Source organism: Trichomycterus rosablanca, chromosome 3, assembly GCF_030014385.1.
Source record: "Trichomycterus rosablanca isolate fTriRos1 chromosome 3, fTriRos1.hap1, whole genome shotgun sequence".
Classification (NCBI taxonomy): domain Eukaryota; kingdom Metazoa; phylum Chordata; class Actinopteri; order Siluriformes; family Trichomycteridae; genus Trichomycterus; species Trichomycterus rosablanca.
The window spans coordinates 35,279,558-35,293,777 of record NC_085990.1 but is presented as its reverse complement, the minus strand read 5'-3'; the positions used below and the strand labels follow the sequence as shown (position 1 = coordinate 35,293,777).

General features: G+C 35.9%; 1 protein-coding gene across 2 annotated transcripts in view; it reads left to right on the top strand.

Moving 5' to 3' along the window:
- col15a1a (collagen, type XV, alpha 1a) overlaps nt 1–14,010 on the top strand; it is a 91,089-nt gene extending 77,079 nt beyond the window's left edge. For both annotated transcript variants that reach the window (XM_062991207.1, XM_062991206.1), the window contains exons 35-42: nt 2,606–2,753; nt 3,142–3,215; nt 5,159–5,284; nt 5,649–5,699; nt 7,156–7,218; nt 8,457–8,651; nt 9,522–9,631; nt 13,100–14,010. In XM_062991207.1, coding sequence (XP_062847277.1) covers nt 2,606–2,753; nt 3,142–3,215; nt 5,159–5,284; nt 5,649–5,699; nt 7,156–7,218; nt 8,457–8,651; nt 9,522–9,631; nt 13,100–13,358 — 1,026 coding nt within the window. In that variant the 3' untranslated portion in view covers nt 13,359–14,010. The remainder of the gene's footprint in view (nt 1–2,605; nt 2,754–3,141; nt 3,216–5,158; nt 5,285–5,648; nt 5,700–7,155; nt 7,219–8,456; nt 8,652–9,521; nt 9,632–13,099) is intronic.
- The last annotated feature ends 210 nt before the right edge of the window (nt 14,011–14,220 follow it).

The following is a 14,220-nucleotide window of genomic DNA, read 5'->3' as shown; positions in this document are numbered from 1 at the left end:
ATATACAGTATTTAAACAGTACAAAACATTATTAAATGTTTCAACTAATCAGTGTGATTTCTTTGTAAATATACCAACCTCCATATCCAGAAAAGGTGGAACATCTGGTAAAATGCAGAAAAAAAAACAAGAATCTGTGATTTGTTCTTTCTATTGAACCTTTATATTACTGAATAAAATAACAAATCTGGACTGGCCTTCGGGTGGCAGAGTGGTCTATTACTCTAGCCCACCAACACTGAAATCCGGGTTTAAATCACAACTGTTTATTGGCCAACCAGGCATATATACAGACTTCACCCTGCCCAGGGTATTTATGCCTTGCACACAGTGTTTCCTAATGGAACTGGACCTGCTGAACAATTACCAGGATAAAAATGTTGATAAAAAATGAAAACAAAAGTAATAGGAATGCCAATCACATGCTCTGTTTAGCACAAGCAAAATAAGACCTGGCATTATCTTGCTGAAATAACCACAGACTTCATTAAAATCTCAATATACGCCTCCGCATTAGTGGTACCTTCACGCATATGCAAACCACCCATGCTATGGGCACGATTGCTCCCTATACTATGACAGATGTTGCTTTTTGCACCTTTTTAGGTGACAGTGTGAATGGTATTAGACATGAAAAACATTTGATTTTTCCAGATAACAAGCTGAAATGTGGAATCTTTTGACCTGAGCACAAGTTTCCACAGTTTTTTAGTTTATCTGAGATGAGCCTGGGTCCAGAGAGCTTGCGAGTGTTTTTACATAGAACTGATTTTGAGGTTGCATTTTTTGATGCCGCTGTAGACTGTGTTAAATGACTCCCAAGCCCATGTGGGTTTGCAAGCTCATTTTAAATTTGATGGCTGCAACACACTACAGAAAAGTTGGCACAGGTGCATTTTTAATACACTGTCATGTTATTGTGTGAGGACACCAGTAATTTTTTTATTCATGCCAGATGTAACACTTCAGATGCTTAACAGTCCTGTTGTCATATATTGTGCTTTATGTTATAACATGTTTTCAGTGGTAGACAGATCTGGACTGGAGGCTGGCCAAGCCAGTCTAGCAGCTGCAAGTATGCAGGGGAATCTCTGAAAAGTACTTCCTATATATGGCAAAATGCAAATGTATTGTTTGTAAATATTTAATGTAAATATTCGTATTTTACTTACTGTCCCAACTTTTTTGGAAATTAGTGTTTCTGTGTCGTAAATTGATAGCATGTTTGTCTCCCTTTTATCATTCTGTTCTCTTTCGTCTCCATTTCTGTACATTGTTAACTTCTATCTTTAAGTAACTTCTCTCTGTCTCTCTCTCTTTGTCTCTGTCACCCTCACAATCAGTTCTCTTTGTATCTTAATATTTTCATCTTATAAACCCCCATTTCCTCTTGAACTTGTTTGATCTGTCTGTGTGACTGTGGAAATTTATGATTGATTTGGCTTTGTAAAAATTAATTGCCCTGATGACAAATTGGCTTCAACAGTGTTCCCAGTTCTGTTGATTTGTGTAATTAGAAATGAATGGGTTGGCAAGCCTTTATTCAAAGATGAAAAAGAATCCATGCAAAACAAATCCAAACAATGACATGCAAAAGACCCTTAAAAATAAGCACAGACTGGCCTTGGTTAGTAGTTTTTAACAAATATGTACAAGACGAGTACAGGCAATCTGCAATACCATAAAAGTCCTGTGTCTAAAGCTGTACTTTTAGTCTAATATGTTATTCATATATTCATTGATTTATGCATTGTCTGTTTTACCACCGCTTAATCCTGGTCAGGGTTGTGGTGGGTCTGATTCAGATATACATTCTTTATAAAGTTTAAAGCTTCAACACATCAAGCAATTACCACTGTGCTACTTCATCTATTCTTTTAATAAGGTTCTGTAATAATTTGGGACCTTAATAGTGGATTTTTTAGCTTGAGATAGATAGATAGATAGATAGATAGATAGATAGATAGATAGATAGATAGATAGATAGATAGATAGATAGATAGATAGAAGTACAACACTGACAGAGCTACTGGAGAGGCTGCCACTCACGATGACAGCAGGTCACTAATGATTGATGTAACAGCTTTGCCATGTTGCTGTAGATCTGGATTAGGCAGGCCAATCTAGCACCTGCACTTTTTAACTTCAAAGCCACACTGTTATAAGTTTTGTAGCAGGAACTGTCAATATAGTAAGCATTAATGTAATGTAATAATTTTGCACTGTATGAAGAAATCTTACAATCTTTGAAGAATCGCAGAGATTCAATTTGCAGTTACTGAATCTAGCTTTCCTGCTAAACCATCATGCCTGCCTTATTACTATATCAAACACAGTAAAACTATAGTGTTGGAGTGCCTGTAAATTAAAAGCAGCATGCAGACACAATCCCATTCCAGCATATGTTAGATAAAATAGACACTGTTTAAAGTGGTGAAACTAAAATTAAAGTCTTGGGTAGGCATACATTTTCACCAGGTATTAAGTGCTGCTGGTTCTACTTAACCTAGGTAATTAATGTGTAGTATCAGTAGCTAAGAATCAACAAATAAATATTTAAAAAATAATAAATCAAGGATCAATCATCTATCATTTGTGTTTAAAGGGAGCTAAAGGAGATTCAATCATTGGACCCCCTGGTAATCCAGGACTGCAGGGACCACCAGGTTCCCCTGGCATTGGAAGACCTGGTGCTACTGGCCCCCGAGGACTACCCGGACCTCCTGGACCACCTGTCTATGGCTATGGCTCTGGTAAGACAGAACAGAATGATCATGCTGTTTAAGGATCAGCATTGTTACACCTCAAAAGAAATTTTAATTTGTCCATCTGTTCACCATCTGAACTGTAGAGCAGTTGTTCTGTACTACAATCACTGTGAATAACAAAAAACAATGCCCCTATCAACCAGCATGATTGATAATGAAGTTGGCTTTAGGAAACACTCTTCATTTTACTCCCTGGTTCAGTGAGAAAATGCAGATCAGGTATAAACTTAATTTAGTCTGTTAGCTGAAACGCGTTGGTCTGCCTGAGTGCTTTTTCATGCTGTTTGTTTATTTAACCTGCAGAGAAACAGGCCACATCGAAACTCACTAATTAAAGGTAAATACTAACAGTAAGGTAATCTTGTTATTTCAGCTGCTGCTATCCAAGGCCCACCGGGGCGCCCTGGTCCTCCAGGACCCCCTGGACAAATTGCTGGATCTGGCTCAGTGAGTGACACCCAACATCACAGATAATTAACAAATAGCATTTTAACTGATGTATTAGTCCACTGTCTTTCTAAAGCCTGTAGCTTACCAACCTGCTCAGTTTAGTTTTAACCACTGGCTTTTTTAATACTGATACAACATGTGGAATAAATAAGTGAAAATTTGCCTGTTATAGAGGCCCAAATTGTGATAAGGCCTGAAATTGAATAACTTATTCAATTGTAGACAGGTTATTTAACAATTTGCATAATCTGGAGGCCCAAAAGGTAATAAGGTCAAGAATGTGTATTACATTATAGTGAGGATATTAAATAACAGGGTTAGTCTAGAAACCCAAAATAAAATAAGTCCCAAATGTAGGCATTATTGACTAGAAAACTTTTACCCTGGGGATTTTGAAAAAAATATTGAGTAAAAAATATGCTTAAATGAATTATTATAAAATATTCACTGTTTATTGCAGTGCATTGCACCTACTCATTTACTTACTCACTCACTTACACCTGGGGGGCAATTTATACTAGACAGTCCACCCTCTGACATGTAACTGTGAAATGGCTAAAACCACCCAGGGCACTTTATGGAATCCACAGTCATTGACCAGAGGTGATGTTTAGTCCTTAGAGTCCTATCATAAAATACTGTCTGTATGGCAGGAACGAAGTCAGTATTTTACATCATTATGCACAATCCCTGAAGGACACTAATGCAGACATGCACAACTTCTAACACACAATGACTAAAGGCAGGGATAGAACTCAGGTCCTTTGTTCAGCTCCCACTCTACTTCACTCTTTTCCACCAAAAAAAACGTGGTTCTTGAACCGTTCTGCTCAGGTTTCTCTGAACCTTAGTGTTCTGTAGAGAACCGACGCGCGTTTCCACCAGTTTTTGAGAACCAAGCAGCGTCATCAGCGGTGGGTGTTGCATACTAAGAGTTAAGAGCAGTAATAACATGGCGGAGTGTGTGGATTATGTGCGAGCATTTGTGCTGCTGTTACAGATGTTTGTTTTTATGTAAAAAGCGGCGATCTAACTATCGGTGATAAGAAGACATGACTTGTTTGTCTCAGTTGTTGTTTTATTTAGTTTATTGACGTGAGAGGAGTTTTGCGCTTTACTCTCACCGCGACTCTCGGCGCAAATAGCCGATTTGCTCAGCGCTCCGCTTGAGTGAAAGATCACTAAAGTTCCACAACATGAACATTAATCTGTGTGAAATAAACATCAAATCCACTCTAAAATACCACATGTATCTGTGTTTAACTGGATTCACTTCATGTGTGGTGTTTATGCAGCTCGGGGAGTTGAAAAAGCTTCACGCTTTATTTTTCACGTTAAGCATGTTTCGTTCTGTCCGGGTCACTTTTATCTCGTAATATCACACAATTCACCTTTTTAAAGGCGCTTTGAAAATATCAGCGGCAAACTGGTTCAAAATTTAATCAGGTGAAGTTTAAAAGATAAAAATGCAGCATTAAGCTCCATATGAGACCCCAGCAGACGGCATTGTTGCTAACGCGCTATGCTGTACAACATGACACGCCAACTGACGGACGTCACGGTTCGGGCTGAAAAACCAAGTATTCTGTGGTGCCAGATTGGTCCGCTAGTTCACTGTCTGGAACCTCTTTTTTCCGGTGGAAACATGCAGAACCGGTTCATAATCAAGTTCGGGAACCGGAACGGGCTCCGTGCCGCGTCGGTGGAAAAGGGGTAGCAGATGTGTTTTTCCAACCTTGGGTCAATACTGTGGTCTAATAATCTTTCAAAAATTTAACACAAGTTAGTTTTATTTTGGCACTTTTACAGTAGCATTTGTGTTTGTGAATCTAATAAAGAATATAGTGCCTGTGTGCTGGTAACCTAGTAAATGTATTTGGTTTCACTAAATATTAATTGAAATTGCAATAATAAAGTCATTATTAATAATGTTGCTACAGGTAAGAAAATATGCAAGTCTTCAAGATATAACGCGTGAGTTCAACGTTGAGGAGGGAACATTGGCCATGGTGACAGACATGGGTAAACTTTACCTCAAAGTCCAAAGAGGATGGAAGGAAATTCAGGTAACATTTACACTTTCGTATGGGTAAACATGAAGATCTTGTTAGTTTTTGATTTATTACAGCATATTATTATGCAACAGACCATCATTATACCATGCACACCAAAACGTCTGTCAACATTGTAATTGCTAAGTAAAAACTAATTTATTGTTTGAAATTGCTTTTACCAATAAGACATAGTTTTTAAATTGAGAAGAGTATTTTAAACATTAAATACTTAATAAATTGTTCATCTGAATGGTAAGTGTAGCCTACAAAATAATGAATGTTTATACCACAATGTGACATAAGACTGCTGAGATTACACAGCTTTCAACTGGCATAAAGCATGGGCAATAAACAAAAATCTGTTGTTTTTTTTCAGCTTGGAGGTCTGATTGAGACGCATCCCTCTTCTGCCCTCTCACAAGACGAAGTAAGTTACGCTATAATAGCTTCCAATTCAACACAGCACCTGTGTTTAAATATTAATTTGATGTGAAATAAGTAGAAAAAAGTGCTGAAACATAATGAGTGTTTTCTGAAGGTCTACTGCAGGTAATGATTATGCTGTTATACCAATAATAGTAATAATTAACTGTTATCCTAGTATACCATTTGGCAAAAGTATGTTAAAATGTTCAGCATGTCCAGTTAACTTCACTATAGAAGAATGCCTTTATTGGTTATATATACATATACAGGTGTACAGTACAACAAAATTCTTTCTTCGCAAATCCAAGCTTGTTTGGAATCTTGGTTCAGCCATTGTACGGCACCCCTGGAGCAGAGAGGGTTAAGGGCCTTGTTTAAGGGCCCAACAGTGGCTGCATGGCAGAGTTATGGCAGAGTATATGTTCAAAGTAGCAAAAAGAAATGATCTAAGTAATTAAGTGTACAAGGGTTCACTTTGGGAGCATACATAGCAGGCATCTCTGTCGTAATAAGAGAATGAGATTCACAAGAAATTCACAAGACAACGATACAGGCTTTAGTGCTTGACCCCTACAGTGGGTGGGTCCTGAGCCTCTGTTTTGCTGCCACAGTTTAGGTCTGCTGTTTCACTTGAATGAAAGGGGCACCTATACTCTGAATAAAGATATTTGTAACTATTCACATGGTTAATATGATGGAGCATTTTTATCCTGGCAGACAGTGTCTTCCACATCCACATCAGCAGCACACAAGGAGTCATTCGATGGTTAGATGTGAATTAAAATGATGTAAAATTCTCAAGCTATGTGTCACCATTCAGGTGCATTTCATAATCTTGTCAGTGACCTTTGATCCCCCAGATGGCACTGCTTTAACAAGACATGATTTGGTGATGGATATTACCACACTTACTTGGTAATACTTTGACAAACTGGTGTCAGATATTGTTTGTTGAGACTTTATCATGCAAAGCAAAAGCCAGATGTAAAAATGTCCAAAAATGCAGCTGACTTTTCTGTTCTTCCCTGTGCCTTGCACACCTAACACCATTCATGTTAAAAGATATATTGACATGTTTTTGAAAAACGTATGCTTTTATTCAAGAGGATTTATTTTTAAACTAGTTTAATAAGTTTACGCTTATTTTAACATAGCATTACGTAGCCACATTCTGCAAGTGCTACAATAGCATGCCTGTGTAATCATAGAGTGCAGGTGCTTAACTGTCCTGTCTGCAGTCCAGACCTGTCTGCTGTTAAATACATGTGGTGTATTTTGCAACAGCAAAGCCCTCCTTAGTTGAACAGCTAAAGGAATGCATGATCAAAGAATGGCGTATTTCTTGTTCTTTCTCTGACTAAATGTATCAACACTTAAAAATAAATAAAATAAAGTAAAAAAATAGGCTTCTTTATCCCCCTCTTACCTAGTTTTATTATGTTTTTGTTCCCCTACAGGCTAGACCCTTACTAAAAACCCCTCGACTCAGCAATTCTCCTGAAATTCACACAGGAAGTGCGGTAAGAATGAATGCATGTGCTTTTCTATCCCAATCTATTTTAAAGCTATAAAATACATGATATTTGACAGTTGTTATGATTTAGTGTGAAGCCTGCTAGAACAACTTACTGGTTTTATCCTAGCTTGTGTTTCTGTGGTTTCCATGGCTCCCATTTTAGACTATAAATTATGGTGCTGTCCATCCAGCACTGTCATAGTACATATGACCCAGTCTAGGTTTATGTTAGTGGTTAGCAGCTGGGCAGGTCTGACTGAAGAATGGACCCTCAAAAGCTGAAAGTCTCTAGAGATTAGGGTAGAGTGGTAAATACCACATCATGGCTGTTTGCATGCCTTTTTTTACACTGTCAGAAAGGTTATTATATAAGAATGTATTTCCCTATTGGTGAAATCCTTAATCATTTTCAACTCACTAAAGTTACAGAAGAAATAGGTTTGAGAATATCAGTCGGTGACAAGTATTTAAATTACTACTCCTTTAATAACCATTATACCATAAAACATGTAAGCATAATTATTTCTTTAAGATTTTTTAATTGTCCACAGCAAAATATGATCAGCTACATCAGAATGACAAAAAAATATTTGCTCAACTAAGACAGTTGTTTGAGACTGAACGCAAAAAACAGTAACAATGTGCACATAGTTATCACAATTTGTATCTATAGCCACTATGGAGATCTAAGCATTTATTGAATGACCAATCTGGTTGTGAGATGCTACTTGCCAAATGTAGGACAATGTAGTAAAATGTTGAAAGCACTGTCTCAGCCATCAATAATAACATCATTCATTAACAATTTTCATTACCATTGTTTCATTTAATCATAAGTAATAACCACCGTAAACACATTAAAAAAAAATTTTTTTAATACGTTAAACTAATAATGTAATAACTATGTAATAATTATATTTAAAACAAAATATACTGTGCAATATTATTAATTTATATTTTTATTTAATTTGATTACTTTAAATGTATGTAATGCTTTTATTTGTCTGATAGATTCTTTGGTGAGATATGAGTTTAATTTTTGCCTGATATTTTATACCTTGTATTAGCTTGGTATTATTTACAGAAATGGCTCTCCCCCACAATTAATGCAATCTCCTCTATATAAGCACTGTAAAATTTTGGTTTGACCTCCCTGTGTAATTTGTTTATATTCAATATAGCTGACATGTTTAAACTGCATGCTTAAAGTTGTTTAAGTTTTTTCTGGACTATTCCTTACAGCTCAGACTGGTTGCATTGAACACTCCACTGACGGGAGACCTGGGCTCCATCCACTCAGTAAATAAGCAATGTCGGCTACAGGCTCAAGCCATGGGCATACGCGACGGGTACAGAGCCTTCCTCTCTCATCATCTGCAGGACCTGATTGAAGTGGTGCAGCCTCCTTATCGCAGCATACCTATCGTTAACCTCAGGGTGAGCAACTTCACTGTTTCAGATTTGTGCTTATCTTTTAGTAAGAGTGTACATAAAGATTCATTGTTTTCTGCAATAAAAATAATTTCTGTTAAAATGTAATAAAATCAGCATTTTCATTATTCATATTGTATGGCTTAAGGCATATGGACATCATAATTATTGAGTTTTAATGTTCCAGCCACATGCATTGCTTAGAAATTGTATAAAATCAATTATATAAAAATATATGCTTTCAACCCTGATGAACTCCATCATAATGGCCAATCTTTTCTAATGGGGTGTCCAGCAAGTTGATTTATCCACATACTTTTGGGCATACACTGTAGGTTTATGTGAAAATTCCAATAAATTATGTCAAATGTTTGGGGGGAAAAGAATTGTGTTCCCTCCAAAGTGTGTTGTTGATAAGCAATAGTTTATAGCAAATCTCTATTAAGTAATGCATGCTGATTACTTAGCTAAGCATAAAATATCAGTAAAACCATTGACATTGCAATTCACCAGTTCACTGTTCTGTATATATCATGTTCCAAGCTATACACTACGGTTGCATGATGTACTGGATGGTACACAGATCCTAACAATTACTCTCTTATTTCAGTATGAGGATTTTCTAAATGAAAGTTGATGTCTTTTTATTGTGCTTCAGGGCTTTACCAGCTGTGGGTGCTTGCCAAAATTTTTTATACAGTCTCTTCATCATTTATTTGTAATATCACTTTGCATCACTGCTATTCAGCATCTTTAACACCTATGTATGTTTTAAATATATAAAAAATACAGTATATATTCAACTCAAATTGCTTGAAGGAACATGATGTCAGAGGTTTTATGTTTCAGTGACTAATGCCAGCTCTTCCTTTGCAGGGTGATGTTCTGTTTAAGAACTGGGATAGCATCTTCTCCAACCATGTCCTCCCCTCAGCAATCCCCCTCTACTCTTTTGATGGACGGGATGTGATGAGTGATCCTTTCTGGTTAGTAAACTATCCAAATTTAAATATACGATAGGGATCAGTTAATGAAGGATTGAGTTTATTATTAGTTGAATTTTTAATGACCATGCTCATGCAATAATGCATAAATTACCTGGTGAGATGTAAAAAGTAATATAATAATAATAATTATAATAATTGTTAATAACAATAACATTAAAACATTAACAGAAATTCAAAAAGGTAGATAAAACTTAATGAGAAAACAGGATTAGTATCAGCATATTTAAACAAATAATAATAAGATACACCTAATATATATATTTATATATATATTTAAAAAGGCTTTGCAAAATAGGATTTTTCCCCAAACCCAAACTTTTACTTTCATAACCATGGACTTTGAAATGAAGTTTTCCCTATAGTTTTCTCTACAGTAGCCTTCACTGTTCTGTCAGGACTTTTTACAAGATTTTGCATTTTATTTAAGTTCTTCCATACCACACTCAAAAACCTTTTTGTGTCATAATTTAATAGGACAAGGCATTACCTAATTTGTTGTCACAATTAGTCTAAGGTCATGATTTTTCCTCCAGCAAACTTTACAGTTGCCACTATACATTTGTGCAAGTAGCCATCTGCTGGCGTACATCAAAGGCAGAAATGTCTGTCAGAATTCCAAACCATTAAGCATGATTTATTACTCTCATGAATGCTTTATGTTTTAGTGTCTAATGTCTCAATAATCATTGACTTCAGTGTGACTTATTGGCTATGAGGATCAAATACAAACCCCATTTCCAGAATGTTGGGACACTTTCTTAAAATGCAGTAAAAACTGAAAGCTGTTACTGGTTAGTTCACTTAAATCTTTATTTAACAGACAAAAGGACTAATAATGGAGCTGAAGTGTTTTTAATAATTAACTTAATTCTGTTTGTTAAATATAAACAAATTTAGAAATTGATGCCTGCAACACACTCAAGCAAAGCTGGGACAGAGGCATGTGGGTCACATCACTCTCTCTTTTAATTATACTTTTTTTATAATTCTTTATTAACTGACGTTTAACATCACAGAGACTTCAGTACAAACTATTTTCTGGGTTGTATACACTTTTCCTTTCCCTTTCCCTCCCTCCCCACCCATGGAGGGAAGAAAACAATAAAAACAACAATAATAGTGATAATAATAATAACAATAATTCAAAAGAAACTATGTACAAGTAGGGAGTGATCTCTTGTGTACAACATATGTATTAGTTTGTGAAGGTAAAATCAGGCCTTAATTATACTTTTTAATTGTTGTTCTCAAAAACTAGCTGAAATGTGGACTCATCTGATCACAGAACATGTTTCCACAGTATTTCGGTCCATCTCAGATGACTTTGTGCCCAGAGAACCTGCAGGCGTTTTTGTGCAAAATTAATACATGGTGTATCGTTTTAGATTTAAATTCTTCTACTTCTGTTCCATAGTATTTCTGAGCCCATGTGGCTATGTCCATCACTGTAGCATGCCGGTTTCTCAAACAATAACACCTAAGAGCTTGATAGTCACGTAGTTTCAGCAGCAGTTTCCACCTTTGGCATTTACACACCGAGATTTCATCTGACCCCTTTTCATTTTCATAATATTATGAACTGTAGATGGTGAAAAACCTAAATTCTTTGCAGTCTTGTGCTGATAAGCTGTTTGGACTGACAATTCCCTTAAGAAGTTTGACACAAAATGGTGACCCATCCTTGATTGCATAGACTAAGTTTTTGGTGGATGCTCTTTTTATACTCAGTCTTAGCATCTCACCTGCTACCAGTTAAACTGGTAATTGTAGAACCTTCCAGAACAGTGTTACTTGTATAACCCTAGATTTTCCTCTCTCCCAATAAAACAAATGTCAGTTTTTATTGCATTTTTAGACAGTGTCCCAACTTTGTATTGACCATGTACCTGACATTTTCCAGCAGTGTATGTTTGCAGCTAGCTTTGCCTTGTCTTTCGCTGTTTATGTCTATTTATAACCATGGGTGGTAAATATAGTTACTTATCCCATGCACCATTTCAGGCTGTAACACTGAAGCTGCAATTGTGGTCAGCAAGTCCTCGTTTTAGGGTTGTTTGTAAAACTTGGTGTTTTTGAACTATGTGGTAGCTCCTGTTTTAGAAATGGATTTAGCAGGCAGCTGTTGATGAGATTTAGGCATCATTAACATCAGCCTGCAAACAGCAGGAAAACACTGTAGATCTTTGCAATAAAGCCTAGCATAAATGTTTGCAGAAAATGCAAAAAGAACCCTTGAATCATTATACATGTAAGGCAAATACATCTAATGTCTAGACAGATTTTTTCATCTGTTTACCAGACCAGTGAACACCATGTCCTTTGGGGTTTTCCTATTAATATAATAAATGTCGACCTGTGAAAGGTGGATTTCATTTTTAGTTCTTTATTTGCAAATGTTTTTGTTTTTTTGTGAGGTCATTAAACCTTGGAACCTAGTCTGAATTTAACTGATTTATTGTACTTAACCTTAGCCACATGTGGGCAATAATAATAATCATTCTTTTAGATTAATTTGAGATGATTTGTAGCTAGATAAATGTAACATATTTTTATGTTTAAGCTTATTGTAAATAAACTTGTCTGGATACAGATATTGCTGCAAATGTAATTGTATGCAGCTCCCCAGCACTAATCTAACAAATCACGTGTTAACAAAAAATTTTCCTGTCATCCATCTTTTAATACAACTTTACTTAAAAATTATTTGAATTATTCTTGCTGCATCTTTTTGCATGAACTGTTATTTGCACCATTATTATTAGTAAATTAACAAACACATTTTAGATTATCTATGCAAATTAATGCTCTTTTGTGGATCTTTAAATCATAGAAATCTATAATTAGTAGCACTATAGGATCAACACAAGCAAGCTATTATTTGGGGTTTACTATTTTACTATGATTATCAACCGACGTTAATAAAGGACCAGAGGCAGATTAACATTATAGGCCAATTTACAGTGGAAGCATTTCTGAATGTTTATTATGTGCATCAGTCCAAGAAATATAAATAGTTTACATATAAGAATACATTACTTGATTTAGAATGTAGCAACGCTCCTACCTTACTAAAAGATCAACAACTTTACATTACATTAATAAAAGCTGTGTAATTACATTTTTGCGTGTAAACTCACTGTCCCATGAACTAACAATGTTGTTAGTTGTTAGCTGCTGTGCTGAGAATGGTCCACTAGTAACTAGTGGTAATCCCTTGGTACTCCCACAAGAAAAGGTGGTTAGAGACTTTACAAAACAAAACAGGGGCTACATTTATTTACTGTATACCCACAGGCACCAATGTGGTATGTGCACTTGATTAAATGCCTAGTGAGTGTTAAAATTTGAAAATGCTACCAGCCAAAATTATTACATTTTTGTTTCAATGCAAAGCTGAATGTTGAGCATCACTCATATTTGGTGACTGGATACGATGTCTCTCCACAGGCCCCAGAAGGCAATATGGCATGGTTCATCAGAGAAGGGCAGACGTTTGGATGATAAGAACTGTGAGTCATGGAGGGCTGGTGACATGGCCATCACGGGCCAGGCTTCCTTCCTGTATAGCGGCCTGCTGAATCAGCAAACACGCAGCTGCTCCAACCAGTTCATCGTCCTTTGCATCGAGACCAACCCTGACCACAACACCGCCGAAGAAATCAAACGGGCACAATATCGTCATAGACGCTGGCATTACAGATATTAAAGTCAACATCAGACAATCAGATTGTCAACATTCCAGATGTAAATATCTGAAAGCTAACTAAAGACCATTATTCCAAGTCATCTGGAAGCTAATAAAGAATGAGTAATAGCTGTTCTCAGGTTTTGAGCACATGGATGTTTAGTAGCAAAGCCATTTCTGTTAGAATGTAAAGCTGCATGACTGATCACCTTGTTTAAGCAGTAAGACCCACGGGTGTTAAACCCCTACATACCATTGTGATGCACTGTATTTTCATTTCTTATTTTCATTTCTTCTATAGATGTTTTCTATATTACATTATCTTTTCATTTTGAGTAGCAAAATATGTGTCAGTATTTAATTTAAGTTCATTTTTTTATTTATACCTGACAGCACATAATCTAAGTCAGAAGATTGAGAATAAATATGTAATTTATAGTTTCTGACTTTCAGGTGAACTCTGCTTTAGTTTCTTGCCTGTTTCATCAAAGAAAATTCTATACAGAATTTCAATTCTAAATTCTGGATATGTGACTACTTTTCCCCCAAGAAAACATGTTCATTCCTGTTTTTCCATTGTTAAGCCAACAGCTTAGGCAATGTTTGTTGGTAGGAAATAAAGGAGTATTTTTTAATTTCACTGGTGCTTAAAGAATAAAATCTCTTTTTCAAATATTTGCACATTGCTATGTGTTTGCTATAATGTCCATTGTGTAACAGTTGAGTCTATAAGGATTGTTAACAGTTGTAATTAATTTAATTTAAAACTTTAAAATTCGATTTGCTACTGAAAGAACGCTCTTGTAACCACTAGTATGCAATACCCTTTATATATATTTATTTTATAATTACCAAAACTTTTCTCTGTACAAAATTTTGCAGA